Source organism: Lissotriton vulgaris, chromosome 12 (assembly GCF_964263255.1).
Source record: "Lissotriton vulgaris chromosome 12, aLisVul1.2, whole genome shotgun sequence".
Classification (NCBI taxonomy): Eukaryota; Metazoa; Chordata; class Amphibia; order Caudata; family Salamandridae; genus Lissotriton; species Lissotriton vulgaris.
The window spans coordinates 125,674,703-125,694,047 of record NC_141700.1 but is presented as its reverse complement, the minus strand read 5'-3'; the positions used below and the strand labels follow the sequence as shown (position 1 = coordinate 125,694,047).

The window sequence follows — 19,345 nt, the reverse complement described above, 5'->3', positions numbered from 1 at the left end:
AGCAACTAGACAACCAATGTAAGCAGGTTCACAGATCATTCGAGGACAAGGTGACCGTCACTTCAATGATGAGGGAAGCGGCCTTATGGTGGGCAGATCAAGACAACTTGTCCCAAGGTCTATCCTTCGTAAACGACCTGCCTCCTCAAGTACTAACAACGGACGCGTCATTGGAGGGTTGGGGAGCAGTGATGCAAGACCTACATGTCAGCGGTCATTGGTCTCCTCAGGAACAACTCCAACAACCTTTTGGAGCTAAGGGTAATAAGACTGGCTCTGCAAGCCTTTCTTCCCTGCTTGGGAGGTTCGCAAGTGCTCATCAGGACGGACAACACCACGGCCATGCACTATGTGAACAAGGAAGGAGGAACCAGATTGTCGCAGGAAGCTCAACAGATCTGGGAATAGGAGATCCTTCAGAGAATATCGCTAAAGGCGGAACACTTGCCAGGAGTTCTAAACGAGAACGCCGACAGACTGAGCAGGTCATCCTCAGTCAGCCACGAGTGGGAATTGAACCAGCGAGTTCTGGAAGAGGTCTTCAGCCAGTGGGGCAGACCGGAGGTGGATCTCTTTGCCACACTGACCAACAAGAAATGCCGGTCTTACGCAAGCAGATTTCACCATTGAGGGTCACTGGGGAATGCGCTTTCGATAGTCTGGTGTAGGATATTTGTCTACACCTTTCCCCCTCATCCCTCTGATCCCGCGGCTCATCAGGAAGATCAAGGTGGAGCCGTGCAGGATGATCTTGATAGCCCCTGCTTGGCCGAGACAGTTCTGGTACACAGAACTCCATCTGTTGTCGCTAGCTCCTCTTCTTCCTTTGAGGGTTATACCAGATCTCCTCATAATGTCTGAAGGACAAGTTTGGCACCCAGATCCACAGTCTTTACACCTGATAGCATGGCTCCTGAGCAGCGAGAGTTTATGAATCTCCCCATCTCAAGCGAAATTAAAGAGGTCCTCTCCCATGCAAAGGCTCCTTCAACGAACAGGACTTACCGTCTTAAATGGAAAAGATTTTGTTTCTGGTGTAGGAGAAAAAAGATTGACCCCTTTGCTTCCTAGCCTCATCAGCTCCTACCTTATCTGCTGTCCCTGCCCAAGTCTGGACTAGCCCATTCATCGATAAAGGTCCATTTGGCGGCCATTTCGAGATACAGAAAGTCTGGGTCTGGGCCTTCCTTGTGGTCTTCCAGGATTGTCAAACAGTTTCTTAAGGGCTTGTTCAGAGTCTATCCACCAGTGAGGCCTCCGCCTCCTACTTGGCATCTAAATCTAGTCCTTTTTCAGCTTATAAAAAGGCCCCTTCGAACCAATTCATCGTTCTGACATGAAGTTCATTTCATGGAAATTGGCTCTCCTCCTCGCTCTCACATCGGCTAGACGTGTTTGAGAGTTGCAGGCCTTTACTATCCAGGAGCCTTTCCTACAATTTAAAAGGAACACTGTAATCTTGAGAACTAACCCTAGGTTTGTGCCCAAGGTTCCCTCGGACTTCCATTTGAACGAGCCGGTTATTCTGAAGGCGTTTTTTCCTCAACCGGCTATACCAGCGGAAAAAACACTGCATTCTTAAGGATGTACGATGCTTGAAATTCTATTTGGAACCTACTAAGGGATTTTGGAAATCCTCTCAGTTGTTTGATGCCTTTGGGGGTCCAAGAAAGGGCCTCCGCTATCCAAACAGGGAATTTCAAGATGGATCACAAGTGCCATTCTGCATTGCCGCACTGCGGCAGGAAAACCTCTGACTGGCAGGATTCGGGCACATTCCACAAGATCTGTGGCATCTTCAACGGCCCTCTTTGCGGGGGTACGGATTAAAGACATTTGCAGAGCTGCTACCTGGAGCAGCGTTCACACCTTTACTAAGCATTACTGCTTGGAATCCTTACAACAAGATGCGGCAGTGGGACAGGCTGTCCTGATGAACCTCTTCCAATAATTGGTGAGCTTTCCTTTCTATCCCACCTTCCATTGTTAGACATTTTGTGTCTGTCATGTTGGTTATTGCAATAATTTTATGACACAAAATGTGTTTTTTTTATTGCTAACTGCTTGCTACTCTGATACAAAAGCATGGGAAACTATGAAAGTTCCAATACTGGGGCAAGAAAACAAGTTACTTACCTGTAACTTGGTTTTGCAGCGTGAATCTTTCTGGATTCACTATGCTGTGCATATTCCGCGGTCTTGTGGTTGGGTCCAGATTCGTAGTCTTCTTCTTTTTTTTTTTTTGTAGCCCATGTCGGCGTCACACCTCCTCTGGTGTATTTCCGGTGACGTCGGCATGCTTCCTGCGGAAGCTCCCACTCTTGGGCGCCATCTTCAGATTCTTTTTTCCGCGGTCGTGTCTGGATTGTTCCCGTTTGGGCTCCAGACATTTTTGGAGAAAGAAGAAAGAAAAGACAGAAAACGCAAGTAGAAGTCATCTGAAGACTCCAGGGAACTTCAACGACGAACAATCAGCAACGAAAAGGGCGTTTTTCATCGAGATCCTCGACGAACGTCGACGAACACGCGACCAGGGAGGCCCTGGACGCTCTATGTTGGACAACACGCTGTTCAAGTTCTGCCGTAACTGCCACCACAAGTACGCGCAGAAGGACCACCACCCGGTATGCAACCTTTGCCTACCGGCGAATCACGAAAGCAGGGACTGCAACGCCTGCTGCTTTCGCACCGAAGACCCTTCGTGTAAGAGAGGCAGAGGGTGTGAGAAGTTGGCCTGATATATAATGTTCACTATTCTAGTGAGCACTTTGTATCAGTCCAACAACCCTTATGGTGATTGGTTGTAAGTCAACCTTATAAACCAGCTATCCTAGTAGCATGGATACGAGCAGACTTCGGGCTAAACTCTAGAGGGCGTGTTAAGCCAGCTGTTATACCATCACATATACCCCTTGAACACCAAGTGAAAGGACACCACACAAGTGTTATGAAAATAAACAGTGTATTTATTTAGATCACAACAGCCCTGTACTCTTTATGAGGACAGGGTACTAAGCACACAGCAAAACTCTTACGAAAATACTTTAAGTTGCACAATTTACACAAATGCCGAGGGGCACGAAAAACCATATACTCTGAACGTGGAATGCGAATTTACTAGCAGGTAAGTACTGTACTAATAGGCTTTGGAATCGCTAGGACTACGTTACTGAACCTTCAGATTACCAGTAGGAGGCCTAGGGGACTCGGGTGCAAAAGTGCAAAGTCTATGGAGGCTAGTAAAAGCAAAGTTAGTGTTCTCGGGCGAACCCGACTAGGTAGGTTGAAAACGAAAGTGGATCTGGACCCTTGGATAGTGAGGCTATGCTGGGGCACCGAAATGCCAAAGTTACCTAGCCCAGGGGCTGCAGCTGCATAGTTCTGAAAAGACGTCGGGAATCCTCGTTGACGAACCAGGAGCCTGAAGAAAGAAGTTGCTGGCAGGCGACCAGTGAAGATTGTTCGATGGATCCAAGCCTGGATCTAAGATGGATGACACCTGAAAGCAGAGGGGACCAAGTTCTTAATCACTAGCCAGTGATTGTGTGGGCACCAGGATTGCACCGGGCGTAGTCACCTCGACCAAGTGAGTGGGCGACGCTGGGCTCTGCAGTCTCACGGACCAGGAGGCGTTGTCGGCGACCAGGATGGAGGTGCGAGCTGTCCCACGATGGTTGATGCTGTCGACGTCGCTGGACCCAGGATTGGGGCAACAAGTCTTGGCAAATTCAAGCCCACGCGGTGGACCTAAAATGGCATCTGGAGTGGACCAGGAGGGTCCGGGGTGCTCCTCTTTTGGAAGGGAGCAAGGGCCAGTCTGGAGCAACCAGACCAGCAGTGTTGTCGTCGTTGATCGTCGTCGGGAAGGCCACAAGCCAGCGGGCTAGTAGCCAGACAACGCAGTGAGCAACCGAAAAGCAGAAGGGCCCCACGCAGATCTCGTGGATGCTGGGGGGGCTGGACTTTGGTGCTGGAGCTGCTCAGGGTCGGGGCTTCTCGGACCCCAAAGCACTCACCAGAGGATCCCTCGGCGGTTGTGCTGGATAGAAGTCGTGCAGTTCTGATGATGGCCGGTCCCTCGGTCTCGTCGCACCTACGGTTCTCAGCTTAGCTGTAGAGGTCAGAGGTGCCAGGGAAGCCGGGTCTCGTCGAGCTGGTCAGTCGGATTCCGGAGGAAGGACGTGCAGCAAACCACAGAGTTCTTAGATGGTGCCTGCGGATGCAGGGTGACTACTCCTTAGCCACAAGGGAGAAATCTTGAGAAGAGTCTAGAGTTCCTTTTGTAGAAAGTAGTTTTTTGAATCAAAGATGATCTAATTTAGAAGGGTCCCCGCTCCTGCCTTTATCCTAAAGAAAGGGGTGGGTACGCGACTAGGTCCTGCCCTCTCCCATGCCGGACTTTCCCCAGGCCAGGGGCTGGTGTGCCCCTGGGACTGGTTCTAGCCGGCAAATGCGTAGTGAGCACCGGGGTGCCACTTGCAGTCACCTTGCTGTAAAGCCCTGCCTACCCAGGATACACAAAACCCTGTCTGGGATGGTGCTAGCACCGCCCCTGACAGGAAACCCTTTGTCCAAGCTCCCTTCGCTGGAAGCACTCCCAGCTGCAGGGGGTCAGACTCGTGTCTGTGGTGGCAGCATCCATTTTGTGATGCTGAGGCTTGAGTTAACTTTAACCGGGGTTCACAGTTACATACATGTCGTGTCCCTCTAGAAGGGTGGAATGCTAACCCCGTCGCCAGAATTTGCGAGGGGTTAGTATTCCAATTCGTATGACACCTTACTCGACATGTTTTGATAAAGCAATACCAGAGATAGCATTTAACCGCGAGGATTATAATGCACTTAAGAGTATATGGTATGCAATATCATGGAACAGCTATTTGGACTTGGTTCCGCAAGCTGCAAACGGGCTCAGCTCATGCCAGAGCACCATCTCACACGATTCCAAGCACTCTGCCTTCAGGATTGTCAAGGCCTGCCTTAGGAGTGACTGATAGGAATCTGTGTGTCCATTTTTAGGGTTAGATATAGGTATACTATATCTAAAGCAAAGGGTGATTACACCACCTTGCCCCAGCTGTCGTGCAGCCAGTTGTGTCAGATTTAGCTGGCCATCCAGGGGTGGCATAAAACATGCTTCAGCCCCTGGTAGGCCCTGGGTACACCTATGCCCTGAGTTACAGGGTCTGATAAGGTGGCCCAGTACCAATTGGATAATGCACCTAAGGTACACATGTCAATTTAGTGAGAGAACAGCTAGGCTGTGGGTCTGATTAGCAGGCCCACAGCCAGAGAAAGTCGTAAACCAGTGAAACAAAAGCAAAAAATCTGGGTGATCATAGGATTGCAGACCCTACTCTCCTACAGAGGGTAGCACACGACGCCCTGCAGGGGAAGGGCCCGACTCCATCCCTCTACGACCTGGGGATGTCCTCCGAGGAAGAAGACAACGCTGCCGCTGAAGACGACAGCTACACGGTCGTAGAGACCGATTACACGAAGACTTCTGATAAGGTAGGAGACTCTTCGGGCCCAAGGAACCCGAGAGACTCTGAGTCTCGAAAGATCGAGGGCAAGGCCCCGAAAGCGCCAACGCCAAAAAAGGCGGCGTCCACGACTACTCACAGGCCCAGCGGATCCTCTGAGAAGGAGTCCCCGGCGCCGAGAGCTGCTGATCAGCAGAAGACTTCGAAAATCGTCCACGTAAGGGATCGATCGACGCCGAGGGAGAAAGACCCTAAACTAACGACTCCGACCACAGACCCAAAACCCGATTCGGCTTCGACGTCAAACTTCGACACCGAAAGGCACGGCACTGAGCCAGCAGCCGAAAAGAGCGGCCGACCCATCCGACGCGGAACACGCGGTTGAGATGGAGAAGAAGAGAAGGCGTCTCGAGGCCGAAATGGAGAACATCATGCAGCGTAAGAAGGATTTCGACGCTAAGATGAAGGCCTTCACGATCCCTCACAAGACTACGCCACCGGTGGTGGAGGTGGTCGAGGAGGAGGAAGAGATCGCCCAGGACCAGGACGTTTAGGTGCTCGACTACCAGGAAGAGTTCGGCAACGCCTACGATAGCTACAGCTATGGGGAGGAAGAGGACAGCAGGACGGATGCAGAGTCGGCCCCCTCTGACCTACAGGAGGTAGACTACATAGATGTCGACACTGACAGCCCGGAGGAGGTGGTCGACACATACCCCTCGAGGCCCTCGCCGCCGGACGACATCGGGGCATACAACTCGGTGATACAATCTGCCGCAGCAGCATTCAAGCTCAAGCTCGACGAGGAAAAGCAGAAAGCAGACTTCCTTCTAGAGACTTTGCTCCCAACACAAACAAGGAGCCAGTTCCTTCCAATGCTCGACAGCGTCTTGGCTCAGGGGAAGGAAGCATTCAAGGAGCCCCCAACATGCAAGGCGGTAACTCCCAGAACAGAGAAGAAGTACAAACACTCCTCAAAGGACCCGGCCTACATTCAGGGCATGGTCTCCGCAGACTCCATTATCACGGCCACAGCTAGGAAGAGGGCGAGCGTATCCACTACCTCGGGCCCACCGCCAGATAAGGAGAGCAAAAGGATGGATGGAGATGGACGTTGAGTATATTCCCTTGTTTCTTTCCTTGAAGGGAACCCGTTCTATGGCTTGCTTTTGTAGAACTTCTTTTGCTTCTTCCTGATAGACCTGCTAGCCATACACCTACCAGGGAAGGAGAACATTCAGGCAGACTGGATGAGCAGACAGACATCGGCATCCCACGAGTGGGAGCTCAATGCTCAGTAGACAAGGTGGTTGTTCAACAGGTGGGGAACGCCATCAGTGGACCTGTTTGCAACACGCCAGAATGCAAAATGCCAAAACTTCGCATCCAGACAACCCGAAGAGGGGTCCCTTGGGAATGCCCTATGGATAGATTGGTCCGGGACATTTGCTTACGCTTTTCCCCCCCCCCGATACCACTGATGCACAGAGTACTGAGCAAGTGCAGAGCGAGCAACATGACCCTGATACTGGTCGCGCCACAGTGGGCGAGGCAGACATGGTACTCGCAGATCATGGAGATGACACAGAGTGCACCCCACAGATTCGGCAGAAGAAAGGACCCAGAGCCAGAGAGCATGAGCCTAGTAGCATGGCTCCTGAGGACATAGAGTTCGCACATTTGAGACTACCAGAGAGCACCCTCCGGGTCCTTCGGGAGGCACGAAGGCCCAGCACACGGAAGTGCTATGTCGCAAAGTGGAAAAGATTCACGATGTGGTGCAGGCGAGAGACTTCACAATAAAATGAAGGACTCCACAGTGCTAAAATACCTGATGCACTTACTGGAGAAAAACCTCAGCTCGTCCTCCTTGAGTTCACTTGGCAGCTATAGTAGCCTACACAAGGGGTGAGATGGGCAGAAGCTTCTTCACATCACAGGTTGTGAAGAGGTTCCTGGAAGGAGCGAAGAGGATCGCACCACCCAAGCGTGTGCCGCCACCGGCATGGAACTTGAACGTAGTCCTGACGGAACTCATGAAGGAGCCCTTTGAACCACTTCACAAGGCCTCCTTAAAGATGCTAACTATGAAAACAGCTTTCCTGGTTGCAATAACGTCCTTACGCAGAGTAAGGGAGCTGCAAGCGCTAACGCTACAGGAACCCTACATACAAATACACAATGATCGGGTTGTGATGAGGACCGACCCACACTTCATGCCGAAGGTGGTGTCCAAATTCCACATGAACCAGTCCATACAGATACTGAGTTTTTTCCAAAAACCAACCACTAGCGCAGAGCGAGCTCTGCACACCCTAGACGCCAGAAGGGCAGTCATGCATTACATTGAGAGGACAAAGGGACACAGGAAAACAAAACAGTTCTTTGTTTCGTTCGCCAACAGTTACATGGGCAAAGCAGTAACCAAGAACACTATAGCACGGTGGATCGCGCAAACAATTCAACTCTGCCACAAAAGGGCAGGACAAGAACTAGCAGAGGGGGCGCGTGCCCACTCCACTAGGAAGAAGGGGGCTACAATAGCTTTCCTGGCTAACACGCCCATACAGGACATATGCCTGGCGGCAACATGGGCTTCGGTGCACACGTTCAAGAAGCACTACTGCGTGGATATTCAGATGAACAAGGAAGTACAAGTCGGACAAAAGGTGCTCCAGCACATATTCAATAACAAACGCTCATCTTCCACCCAGCCGCCACAGAAATGAGAAACCGCTACAAAATCTATGCACAGCATAGTGAATCCAGAAAGATTCACGCTGCAAAACGAATAGTTTCTTACCTGTCTGTGTAGTTTTGCAGCTTGAAGATCTTTCTGGATTCACTAGCGAACCCACCCACCTCCGCCAGAAAGATGAGGCTGCAGAGAGAAGAGGTGGTCAAAAAAAAAAAAAAAAAAAAAAGAGAAGTAGACAGGACTTTAAATGCAAAACGGTAAAATTCTCACCTAAATAGAACATGGCCATTGCTTCGGAAACGAGAGAAAAACGGAAAAAAGAATCCGAAGATGGCGCCCAAGAGTGGGAGCTTCAGCAGGAAGCATGCCGACGTCACCGGAAATACACCCGAGGAGGTGTGACGCCGACGCCCACATGGGCTACAAAAAAAAAAAGACTACGAATTTGGACCCAACCACAAGACCGCGGAATATGCACAGCATAGTGAATCCAGAAAGATCTTCAAGCTGCAAAACTACACCGACAGGTAAACTATTCGTTCCCCAGTATTGGTAACTTTCATAGATTCCCATGCGCCCACCCACCTCCCAGAGGAAAGCTCAGCCTACGACAGATATGGTGACTGGTACACAACGGCTACGAAAATCTGAGGCTCTTAGGTTCCTTCAGGAGGGTGATATGCTACAAAAGGGAATGAGGCCTAGGCCTTTTTTAGGTCTCGTCCTATTTCATTCCGCAAGGAATGAATAGGACGAGACTATAGGGGCTAAACTAAGAGCTAAACTAAGCTCTCAGAAATGCGGGTTTCCAGAAGTGCATGTGGTCTCGTGAACGCGCTTCTATCCACCTGCCTTGCATCACCCCATGAAAGCCATTTGTTGCTTGTTCACACTTTTTTCACGGCTGCGAGGCCGTGCATACTTCAAAGGGACTGCTTCACACTTCATGGCCGCCAGGCCGTGTCTCGCATTTCTCCTCCCCTCCCCACAGCAATGCCAAGAGCTTGTTTTTATGTAAGACAGACTGCATCGATGTACTGGCAACAAGGCATACCTCGGCTGATTAGCGTGCTAATATATTTCAGCCTGCAACAGATGACGGCGAGAAGCCTCCCTGACACTGCTGGCCAGGCTGCCTTCTGAGCTCAAAGAGCAAGGCCCGGCAGTCTCCGGTTTCAGCCCCATCAATCAATCCTTCACTTTCCCCAAACACAGGCTAAATGCAATCTCCCTCCAGAGCCTGCAGCAAAGAAACCGATGATAATGAAAACCTTCCTTCAAACGATTCACCCCCTCACCCCCCCCCCCCCCCGCTGTCCACGGATTCTAAGGGGGCACCCCAACCGTAACCCATTGCAGCACCCCCACCAGCTCTGCCCGAGCCTCGACACTCACACGTGTTGTAACCTGCTGCAGACTGCACAAGGCAAAGATCTCTGTACGCGCTGCCCACAGTTCTGTAATCTAACACGGCCAGCGTAGAAACACATGAATGTGTTCTACAACGTGTAATTGCGCTAAAGTATTTGGCACTGCTGTGGACACTTGTACAAGAGAGGCAGCAGCCCGTACTATTCCGGGGTGAGTGCTGGTGAGGGGGGCCAGGGGGTTTCTCTGCTCTTAGATTAGCACTAGTGCACGGGAACCTAGGAGCTGCACCGTCCTGGTGGGACACTCGTGCACACAAGACGTAGGTGTCGGTCTTCCATGGGCTCTGCAAGGATGAACGTCCAGGGACTGTTGCTGCTGGAGCTGGGGTCTTCTGTGTGTGAGCTGCTCGTGGGGTAAGCGTCCTCAATGGGAAAGGCGAAGGAGGGAATCCCCTGGAATGCGAAGTCTCACTCGCTATGAGCAGTGAGAGCTCCGCTGTCTGCTGACCCCTGGTGGTGCGAGCCTGTAGTTGTGGTACCGAGGGGTGTGGTGTGTTTTTATTTTGTCGTTTACAATATTTGTGTGTGAACTTTTCGCGCACGCCTTCTGCACTTTACATCAACCACACACGGTTCCGCGTTTAACAAATGGTCCCTGTAACTCCATGTGCTGCACAGTGTTAAGAGTTCAGACTTCTCACCGCTGGATTTGACTAAGCTTTCTAGGTACCTTTGCGAAGTGCCCCCAGTGGATTCTTTGTTAATATCATTCCGCCTCCCACAAATTGTTTGCTTTACAGTACACAAGGGAATGTTTTACATCTCAAAGTACCGTGAATCATACCACATTAAACCAGTTTTTCATTTGAGCTTGTGCTGGATACACAGATAATAAACTTTTTGAAATTATTTTTTTATTTTGCTTGTTTCACTGCGTAGTCGTTTTTTTTTTTTTTTACATTTTAGCCAGGACTCAACATGCAAGCTGGACATATTTCCTCAAGCTGGATACGCCGTTGCTGAATGGTGTCTGCTGTTGGTAGCGTAGCCCTATTTCAAGGATCACAATGAGCCCACGGTAATTATCAGGGCTCAGTGTACCCCTGCGGCCTCTTGGTGCCTGCACCACTGCACCTGCTGCGCAATGAAAGCCACTTCCCTGCCTTCTGTAGGGGTTCTCGGGGCATCCTTCGCAGTGTTCACCTTGCACAGAAGGTGCCCTAGATGTCCACTTGTATAAGGCTTCAGAGCATCTAAACCTCATATGCTCCTAATCAGTGGGAGACGACGGACCCGTCCACTTTAAAAACAAATGAATCTCTTTGTGAAACAAAATCACTAGCGAGCAGACACGAAACGTGGAATCTGCTCCGTTAGCAGCTTTATATAATGTTCAATTGTTGGAGAAAAACCACGCTAGAGGTTTCACAAATAGTTCTTGCCTTTGTGCGAGACACAGGGCACAAACAGATCTGATGGCACGCTGGTCTTCTGTACACTTTCAATGGAACAAGAGAGCCTAAGCTGTGTGTGTTGTGTAACCCAGCACATGGAACTCTTAGTTTCTTGCCTTCAGCAGCGCCCACTGGTCAGCACCCACCACCATTGCTAAATTACAATATTTCAACCCCTTTTTAGGTCGAACCAGTGCAGCGCATGCGCTGCTCTGCGAGGAATTCTGTATTTTATTAATGACATTAAGCTCCGCCCACTCCCCCAAACACCCCCCCCCCCCCCCCCTCCCCCCCCATATCTTTCATTGGCTTGTGCCATTGTCTTTTGAAAATGCTGGCTTCTGATTCGTTAATTGACTTGTTAGTCCCTCCTTTGTCCGCCTTATCTTAATTTGTAACCTCCCATGAGGACTGGCCCTTTTACTTCTTTTGTTACACAGTATGTCTAATTTAGTCTATAAGCACTGTTTTCTTTAATGAGTTTCTCCTACTGCAGGCACGAAATGCTTTCCTGCAACATTCAGCGCGCCATGGGCATTTTCACTTTCCACGCTGCAGGGGATTATAATGGCTGTTGCTTCTTTGAAATTAAATAGGTCTCGCATTTACAAGAGTTTGAGCTATTGGCATTGTAAATGACCATGCTTTTTATTTGTGTTAATTATCAAAACAGATTAATAAAATGCATTCATTTGCAATGCCAATAGTTTAAACTCTCGCAAATGCGAGTCCTATTGCATTAAAAATGCAATAGGTCTCGCCTTTGATTAAGTTAAAGACATTTGCTTTGCTAATGGTATTGTATAGCAAAGCAAATGGCTTTAACTTAATGAAAGGCGAGAACTATTGCATCTTTTGTCTAGAGCATGGTATTTCATTTGTCTCAAGAAATGACGTGAAAGCAGTTTCGCTTTCATGTCTTGGTGGGAATGATGCCCGGCCCAGGCCACTGGGGCTTTTTAGGATTCCGAAATACCTTACAAAATTCTTAGATTAGTGTAAAAGTAGAGACAAGTGCATTCACAAGGAAATATTTTTATTCCATGCTTTCTTTGCACATCAGTCTATCTTTCGCCCTCACTCTATCCATCTATCGCCCTCCCTCTATCTATCGCATCACCACAGCATCACTCCGCCCCACCACAGCATCAATCCTTGCAACCATTCAACAACTGGTTCAAATATGTTCTCTCAATGTTTCAAGCTTTATTACAAATGTCACAAAAAGATGTTAATATTTCACTTCTGTTCTTGGATTTTCGTCACTATAAAATACACTGATAATCTTCACAAGTTATTTACAAAAGTTTCAGCTATTGCCATTATAAATTACAATAACTTTTATTTAAATTTTTATTTAAAAAAATTAAAAACCATTGTTATTTGTAATATCAATACATCTAAGGCACGTAAATACAACACATATTGCATTACAAATGCTATAGGTGTCACATTTGCGAAAGTAAAAACTATTGGCATTGTAAATGACAAAGCTATTAATTTCGCTATTTTCAAAACCAACACAAATAAAAAAATTGTCATTTACAACACCAAAAGCTCAAACTTTCCTAATGCAAGACCTATTGCATTGCAAATGCTTGTTCTTTCTCTTTTGTACCTACTGCTATGGTATTTTTGTTACCGAGACTCCCATTCCGACGACTGGGAATGAAACAAAAGCATGGGAATCCGAAAGTTACCAATACTGGGGAACCAAAGTTACAGGTAAGTAACTTGTTTTCATATTTTCAGAGGCTAGAAAGCCTACCACTACAGCATGTTATGCAGCAAAATGGAAACTGTTTGTTGTCTATTGTGACAACAATTTCAATCCACTTGATGCTTATGCAAAGAACAATATTTATCTGTTGCATTTACAGCAATGTGGACTGGCTTACACACCCATTTGTTTACATCTAGCAGCAGTAGCTGCATACTTGCAAAATAGACCACACTTATCTCTGTTCAAAGTACCAGTGATTAACGCCTTCATGGAAGGATTAAAAAGTGTGATTTCACCAAGAATTCCCCCTGCACCAGAGTGGAACTTAAACATAGTCCTTACAAGGCTAATGGGTTCACCTTTTGAACCAATGCACAAATGTCAGTTACAATTCCTGTCCTGGAAAGTGGCTTTCCTCATAACGATAACCTCACTAAAGAGTTGGTGAATTTCAGGCATTGACTATACAAGAGCCTTTTTTTCAACTTGTAAAGAAGTTCTTCGTACCAATCCGAAGTATCTCCCAAAGTAGTTTCTGCTTTTCATATAAATCAAACAGTTGAGTTAACTGTGTTCTTTCCTCAATCTGATTCTGTAGCAGAATGAGCTCTAAAAACACTTGATGTTAGACATGCTATACTTTACTACATAGAAAGAACCAAAGAATTTAGGAAAACAAAGCAACTATTTGTTGCTTTTTCTCCACCTCACAAGGGCAGTCTTATATCTAAGTCGGGTATTGCAAGATAGTTTGTGAAATGTATCCAAACAGGTTAGGTTAAAGCAAAGAGAACTGTTAGTACCCCATAGATCGCATTCTACTCACAAAATAGGGGCTACTATGGCCTTCTTGAGAAGTATTCCCTTAGCTGATATTTGTAAGGCAGCAACATTGTCTACACTGCACACATTCACCAAACACTATTGTGTAGATGAGTTAGCAAGAGAACCAGCAAAAGGTCAAGAGGTACTTAAAACTCAATTTCAGATGGCTACTACAGATTAGCCACTGCTTTGGGAGTTTACTACTATATAGTCTATGCAAAGCATGTGATCTACAGCTCACATGCCTTGAACGGATAATGTTACTTACCCAGTAAGCATTTGTTCTTGGCCTGTAGAGCTGTAGATTCACATGCGCCCACCCCCTCCCCAGTTTCCTGTAGTTCTTAATTCACTTTCATACACATGGACATCTCTATTCTACACATACTAACTCCATTCTCACCCTCTGCTGAAAACAATCTAACAATGAAGTCGATGCCCATGCGCACTATCACCGAAAGGAGGCGTCACCTACCTCGTGACTAGAAAGACTTGAGAACAAAAATAACTTGCGAACATCCGGACCCAACATTAGATGGCAGGAGTATGCAAAGCATGTGAATCTACAGCTCTACATGTCAAGAACAGATGCTTACTGGGAAAGTAACATTATCCTTACTTTACCCTCTCCTCTCTCAACTCACTGCATGGTATCCCTTCACGCTCCACAGGGCTTAACACAAACCAGCTCCTTTTACCTTTTGTCTAAACTTGCACATAACCCTGGCTCTCGGACATTTGTTCTGTCCACTTATGCTTTTGGTACCAAAAATCTGTTGGACATGCCTTGGTGGCACTTTTTTATTTTTTGTCAAGAAGCTCAACGCTCTACATCTGGGTAAGTGTCTCACGAACAACACCTTTATTTCAGAAAAGTTCTAAAAATGTTCTTCTATGCCTCTTTATAATCTTCCGATTTTTCTGGTGAGAGTCTTCCATCACTAGCATGCCATTTGCACAGTAATGCGCTCTACAAGTCTTTAGAATAGAATAAGTGTGTATGTGTAAGATTTGTCAGGCTGAAATATCGTATGAAAAACTCATTAAGTTTGTCTCCCAGGTTTGATTATTTCAAAGATCAGACTTGGAGAGCTTAATCCAGTTTTGTTTAATTTTAAATTTTGATGTGGGATTAATGTCTCAAAATGTAGTAATGTTGCTTGTAAAAGTTGTTCCAGAGTTGGGCCAGGTTTAGGATGGTGGCCTAAACACTGCCCACGTTATCATGTGAGTGTTTGTCCAAGAGCTCCTTTTTCTGTGATGACCACTTCTCGTGTGTTATGTGCTGGTACACTGTCAAACGTTTTCACAGTGTTTTTTATTTATTTATTTAATTTTTTTTAGTTCTGGTTTAACCATGCAGCTGCCTTTATTGCCTCTTTCCAGTTTTGTTTTTATGTATTTTGATTGGACTCAACCCAGATCAGTATTCTCATTTAATTCTATTAGCAAACACCTATTGATTTTAATATTCTATTTAAGGGGGCTTTCAGTCAGCCCTCTTCAATTGATCTGTTGTAGATCACTTAGGTCTGGTTACTTCATCAATTGGTCAAAATTCTTCTTTCACATGGCCACAACCACATGCAAAGTAGTTGCCTTTGTGTCAGCGATTTCAATGTCTGCTTTATGAGACTTTTTTTTTTTTTTACTTTAAGCCAACAATGTCTTGCAAAACACCATGCGAAAGCAGGACAAGCACTCGCAAAATGCATGCCGTCAACACCAGACCTATTAGCTCATCCAATGCTTGGCTGTTATGATTTATCCTGGAGTCAAAATGCAGGCATGAACTATTGGCTTTTTCAAAGATTGCTTCTTTGTTGTGTTTAAGATCTGATTTAGTAAATGTTAGTAAATTCTTAGGTTTAACTGGCAGTAGTCTACATTTCACATCTTAATCAGTTTGTCTTCATGCAGAAGCTGTAAAACATTGTCTAGTCATTGTATTGTGGTGATATATTTTTTCAAATATTTATTTCAATTGAAGTCTTTCCTATTTTGTTTCTGCCTGGCATGCTACAATCGAGCCACAGGCATCAAACTTAGTGTGCGACTGGGCTAGGCTTCCTTAGCCCCACACTTTTCCACCCATTCAAAACCCTCTTTCATGCTCTAAAATAGCTGTAGCATACTTTAAATGTAAGCAAAAGGTTTTGTGTGGATGTGGGTAAATTTGCTGTATTAATTACGTAGTTTTGAATCTCATGTTTGTTTTCACTCTGCATTGGTTTGATGTTAAAATGTAATAAATGTTTAGGCATTTAGGTAAGCAAAAGTGGCTTAATCTACTCAACTATTTGTAGGTATCACAGCAACTTCAACAGTGATATCTGAATCCCCAGCCACACCAAGCCTCACACCTGTGAACGACACTGTTTCAGTTTCCACTTTGCTGACATCAGCCAGTCAGCACTCAGCAGCCCTTGGTAGCTTAGGTCACAATGAAGAACTCTCCACCACTCAGCAGCATAACAGGTAAAGCCTGCACTGGAAATAAATGTGTGTTCCAAATTATCTGCTAACAATGTGGGTTTGAGGGATTCTGCATGGAGTCGGTTTGAGGGTATGTTCTTGGACTTCAGGCACAATAAGTAGTTCTGCGTTGGAGGCATCATATATTCATATGCTTCAAATCTCCAACACTGGATCTTTTATATATTCACATGCTTGAACCGTTCGCTGTCAATTTGGTAATCCCTGGTACATTAAAATGGCAGTATACAGTAGAACATGTACATTCAGACAGTGTAAAACATCCATAGGCCTGAAACAATCACAATGGGAGAGGAAATCTTACTTGCATAGGGGATAGGGTCAGTCACAAAACAGGTGTCCCCTTAGTTTCTTCAATATTTTGTCCTCAAACTACCCACTCTCTACTCATCCACACACACCAATTCTGAACTCTTCAACTTGTGACAATGTTTGCTGTGTTGCTATTTATACCTCAATCCCACAGCACTGTTCCAAAGTTACCACAAAATTCTTTGCAGGAATAAATGCAAATTAAACCATTTATTAAAGATTATTTAGTGTAATCCTACAAGTAAAAACAGATTTTTATATTAAAATGATAGACTATTATTTACACAGTGGTTTGTCTCCAGATCTCAATAGAATACAGTTCACCTATCAATGTCTGTACACAATCAAAATAACCACATTGCATATCAGATAATAAGGTCATTGGATACAAAGTGCATTTTATGTATTCACATTTTAATTTTAACCACTACAATTTTAAAAGTATGTAGTTGTCGACGCGCTGTTTAGGTGGCGCATATCCAATACAACCACCTTCAGGACAAAGATTTTGTGACAATCATCTAAAAAAATGTAATAAAACCACATTACTCCTTCATAAACATTAGTCACATTTCAAGAGTTCAGTATCCTTACACATTCTTTCATCTTTCTTTTTTCTAATTCCACATGCATATTACACATTGGGTGCTTCGATTAGTTTCCATTTACAAGACCCAACAGTACCTTAATCTTAAATATATTCATGGCTCTATTGGCTCTGATCACTGTACTATGTTGGTTCAAACAGGGATCTGCTCATACATATTTATGTTTGATTTGTTCCTGTGCCTGTGTGGTTGTACACATGACACCTTTGGGTATTTGATACACTCCTGTAGTCAGTTAAGCTATAGAAACTGAGAAACACAATCACTCTGTCTTCTTAGAAGTGTAAACACTACCTAATTATTTGTTCAACAATAGAGAACACTATTTACCTTCCCAATGACTTTAATAAATCCTCCAATATTGAGAATTTCTCTGATTTTTCAACTTTCTTGGAGAACGATGGGCTATAAGAATTAATCACAAACTGTCACTGATTTTCTTATATACACGCACTACCTAGTCACGTGTTCACATCTTGAGGCAAAGAACTCCTTACCTCTTTAGTGAATTTAATTTTTCCTCCAATTTTAAGAGAATTTCTTTAATATTTCTACTTTCATGGAGGTACGGTATGCTCTGAGGATTAATCCCAGCATACCTATTAGTGTAAATTACCTTGGTACATAATCTAGCTCATCACTCTAACGCATCTATTAAATATTAGTGCCTCACTCTCAGCTAATAACTTAAGATCCCTTCTGACCTCCGTATTCATCCACAAAAATTATAAAAATCTTAAATCTGGGTTTAGAGCAATGCACTAATATATTTAATAGTTGAGTTGGAGTGATAAGCAAGATTATGTACCAAGGTAATTTACACTGATGGGTATGCTGTGAATAATCCTCGGAGCCCATCGTACCTCCAAGAAAGCAGAAGCATTAGAGAAATTCTTTCAAAATTGGAGGAAAAACGAAATTCACTAAAAAGGTAAGGAGTACTTTGCCTCAAGGTAGTGCCACTATCGCCAAGAAAATCACGGTGACCTTTTGTGATTAATTCTTATAGCCCATTGTTCCTCCAAGAAAGTTGAAAAATCGGAGAAATGTACTCAATATTGAAGGATTTATTAAAGTCATTGGGAAGAAAACAAGTGTTTCTCTCTATTGAACAAATAATTAGGTTGTGTATACACTTCTAAGAAGACAGTGATGGCGTTTCTTGGTTTCTATATCTTAACCGACTTCGAGAGTGTATCAAATAGCCGAAGGTGTCATGTGTACAACAACCACATGGGTAGAGTAATAAATCAAACATTATAAATATGTATGAGCAGATCCCCCTTAGAACCAACATGGTGAAGGGATCAGAGCCTGTAGAGCCATTAATGTATTGAAGATAAGGGTACCGTTGGGTCCTGTAAATGGTACTAATCTAAACCCCCTATGTGTTATATGCATTTGGAATTAGAAAAAGGAACATGGATGAGTAGTGATACTGAACTCTTGAAATGTGACTTTTTTTTAAGAAGAAGTAATTGTTTTATTACGTTATTTTAGATTGTTGTCACAAAATCTTTGTACTGAAGCAGGTAGTTGTATTGGATATGATCCACCGAAACGCTGCGTTCACAGCTACAGGTTTTTAAAATTTTAGTTGTTATAATTCAAATGTGGATATAAAATGGACCGTGTATCCAATGAACTGATAATCTGATATGCAATGTGGTTATTGTGATTGTGTATAGACATTGATAGGTGAATTGTATTTTGTGATCTTGAGACAAACCACTATGTATATAATAGTCCCTATCATTTTAATATAAAATGTTTTGTTTGATGACACTACAAAATCTGTAAAGAAATTGTTTAATTTGTATTTACTCCTGCAAAGGTTTTTGGGTGGAAACTGGAATAGTGCTTTAGAATTGAGGTATAAATAGCAACAAACATTGTCACATGTTGAAGAGTTCAGAATTGGAGCGTGTGGATGAGCAGTGTGAGGAGTGCGTAGTCTGAGAACAAAATATTGGAGAAACGGGGGGGACATAGGCCTGAAACAACCTTGTATATTTATTATCTTATCCACCTCATTAGAACAAACTTTAGCCAGGGGTGTTTGGCACGTTGTGTTTTCACTTGTTTGCACCAAGACACGTAGCCTGCAATAGCAGCCTTTCATGGGCTTGGTGAGGGATTCCTTAGGGTGGCACAAGTCTTGCTGCTGCCCTTAGGGACCCTCTTTAGTACCTCACACCCTAGGTACCAGGGGTACAATTTACTAGGGAATTAGAGGGTGTTAAAGGTTTTGCCAGTTAGGGAAAACAAAACTTTTTAGGGAAAGAAACCTGGTACTGGGCACTTGGTTGGCAGGAACCCAGTACACCTCAGTCAAAGTTGCTTCAAATACTAGGCATAATGTAGGGGGGGGGC

The 19,345-nt window shown here is 45.1% G+C and overlaps 1 protein-coding gene across 23 annotated transcripts in view; it reads left to right on the top strand.

Moving 5' to 3' along the window:
* The window catches only part of UBAP2L (ubiquitin associated protein 2 like), an 889,182-nt gene that overhangs the window by 226,670 nt on the left and 643,167 nt on the right, over positions 1-19,345 (top strand). For all 23 annotated transcript variants that reach the window (XR_015302630.1, XR_015302632.1, XR_015302629.1 and 20 more), the window contains one exon: positions 15,863-16,034. Coding sequence is in view for 18 of the 23 variants with exons in the window: in XM_086947511.1 (XP_086803637.1) it covers positions 15,863-16,034 (172 nt within the window). In the remaining 5 variants the exon portion in view is untranslated. The remainder of the gene's footprint in view (positions 1-15,862; positions 16,035-19,345) is intronic.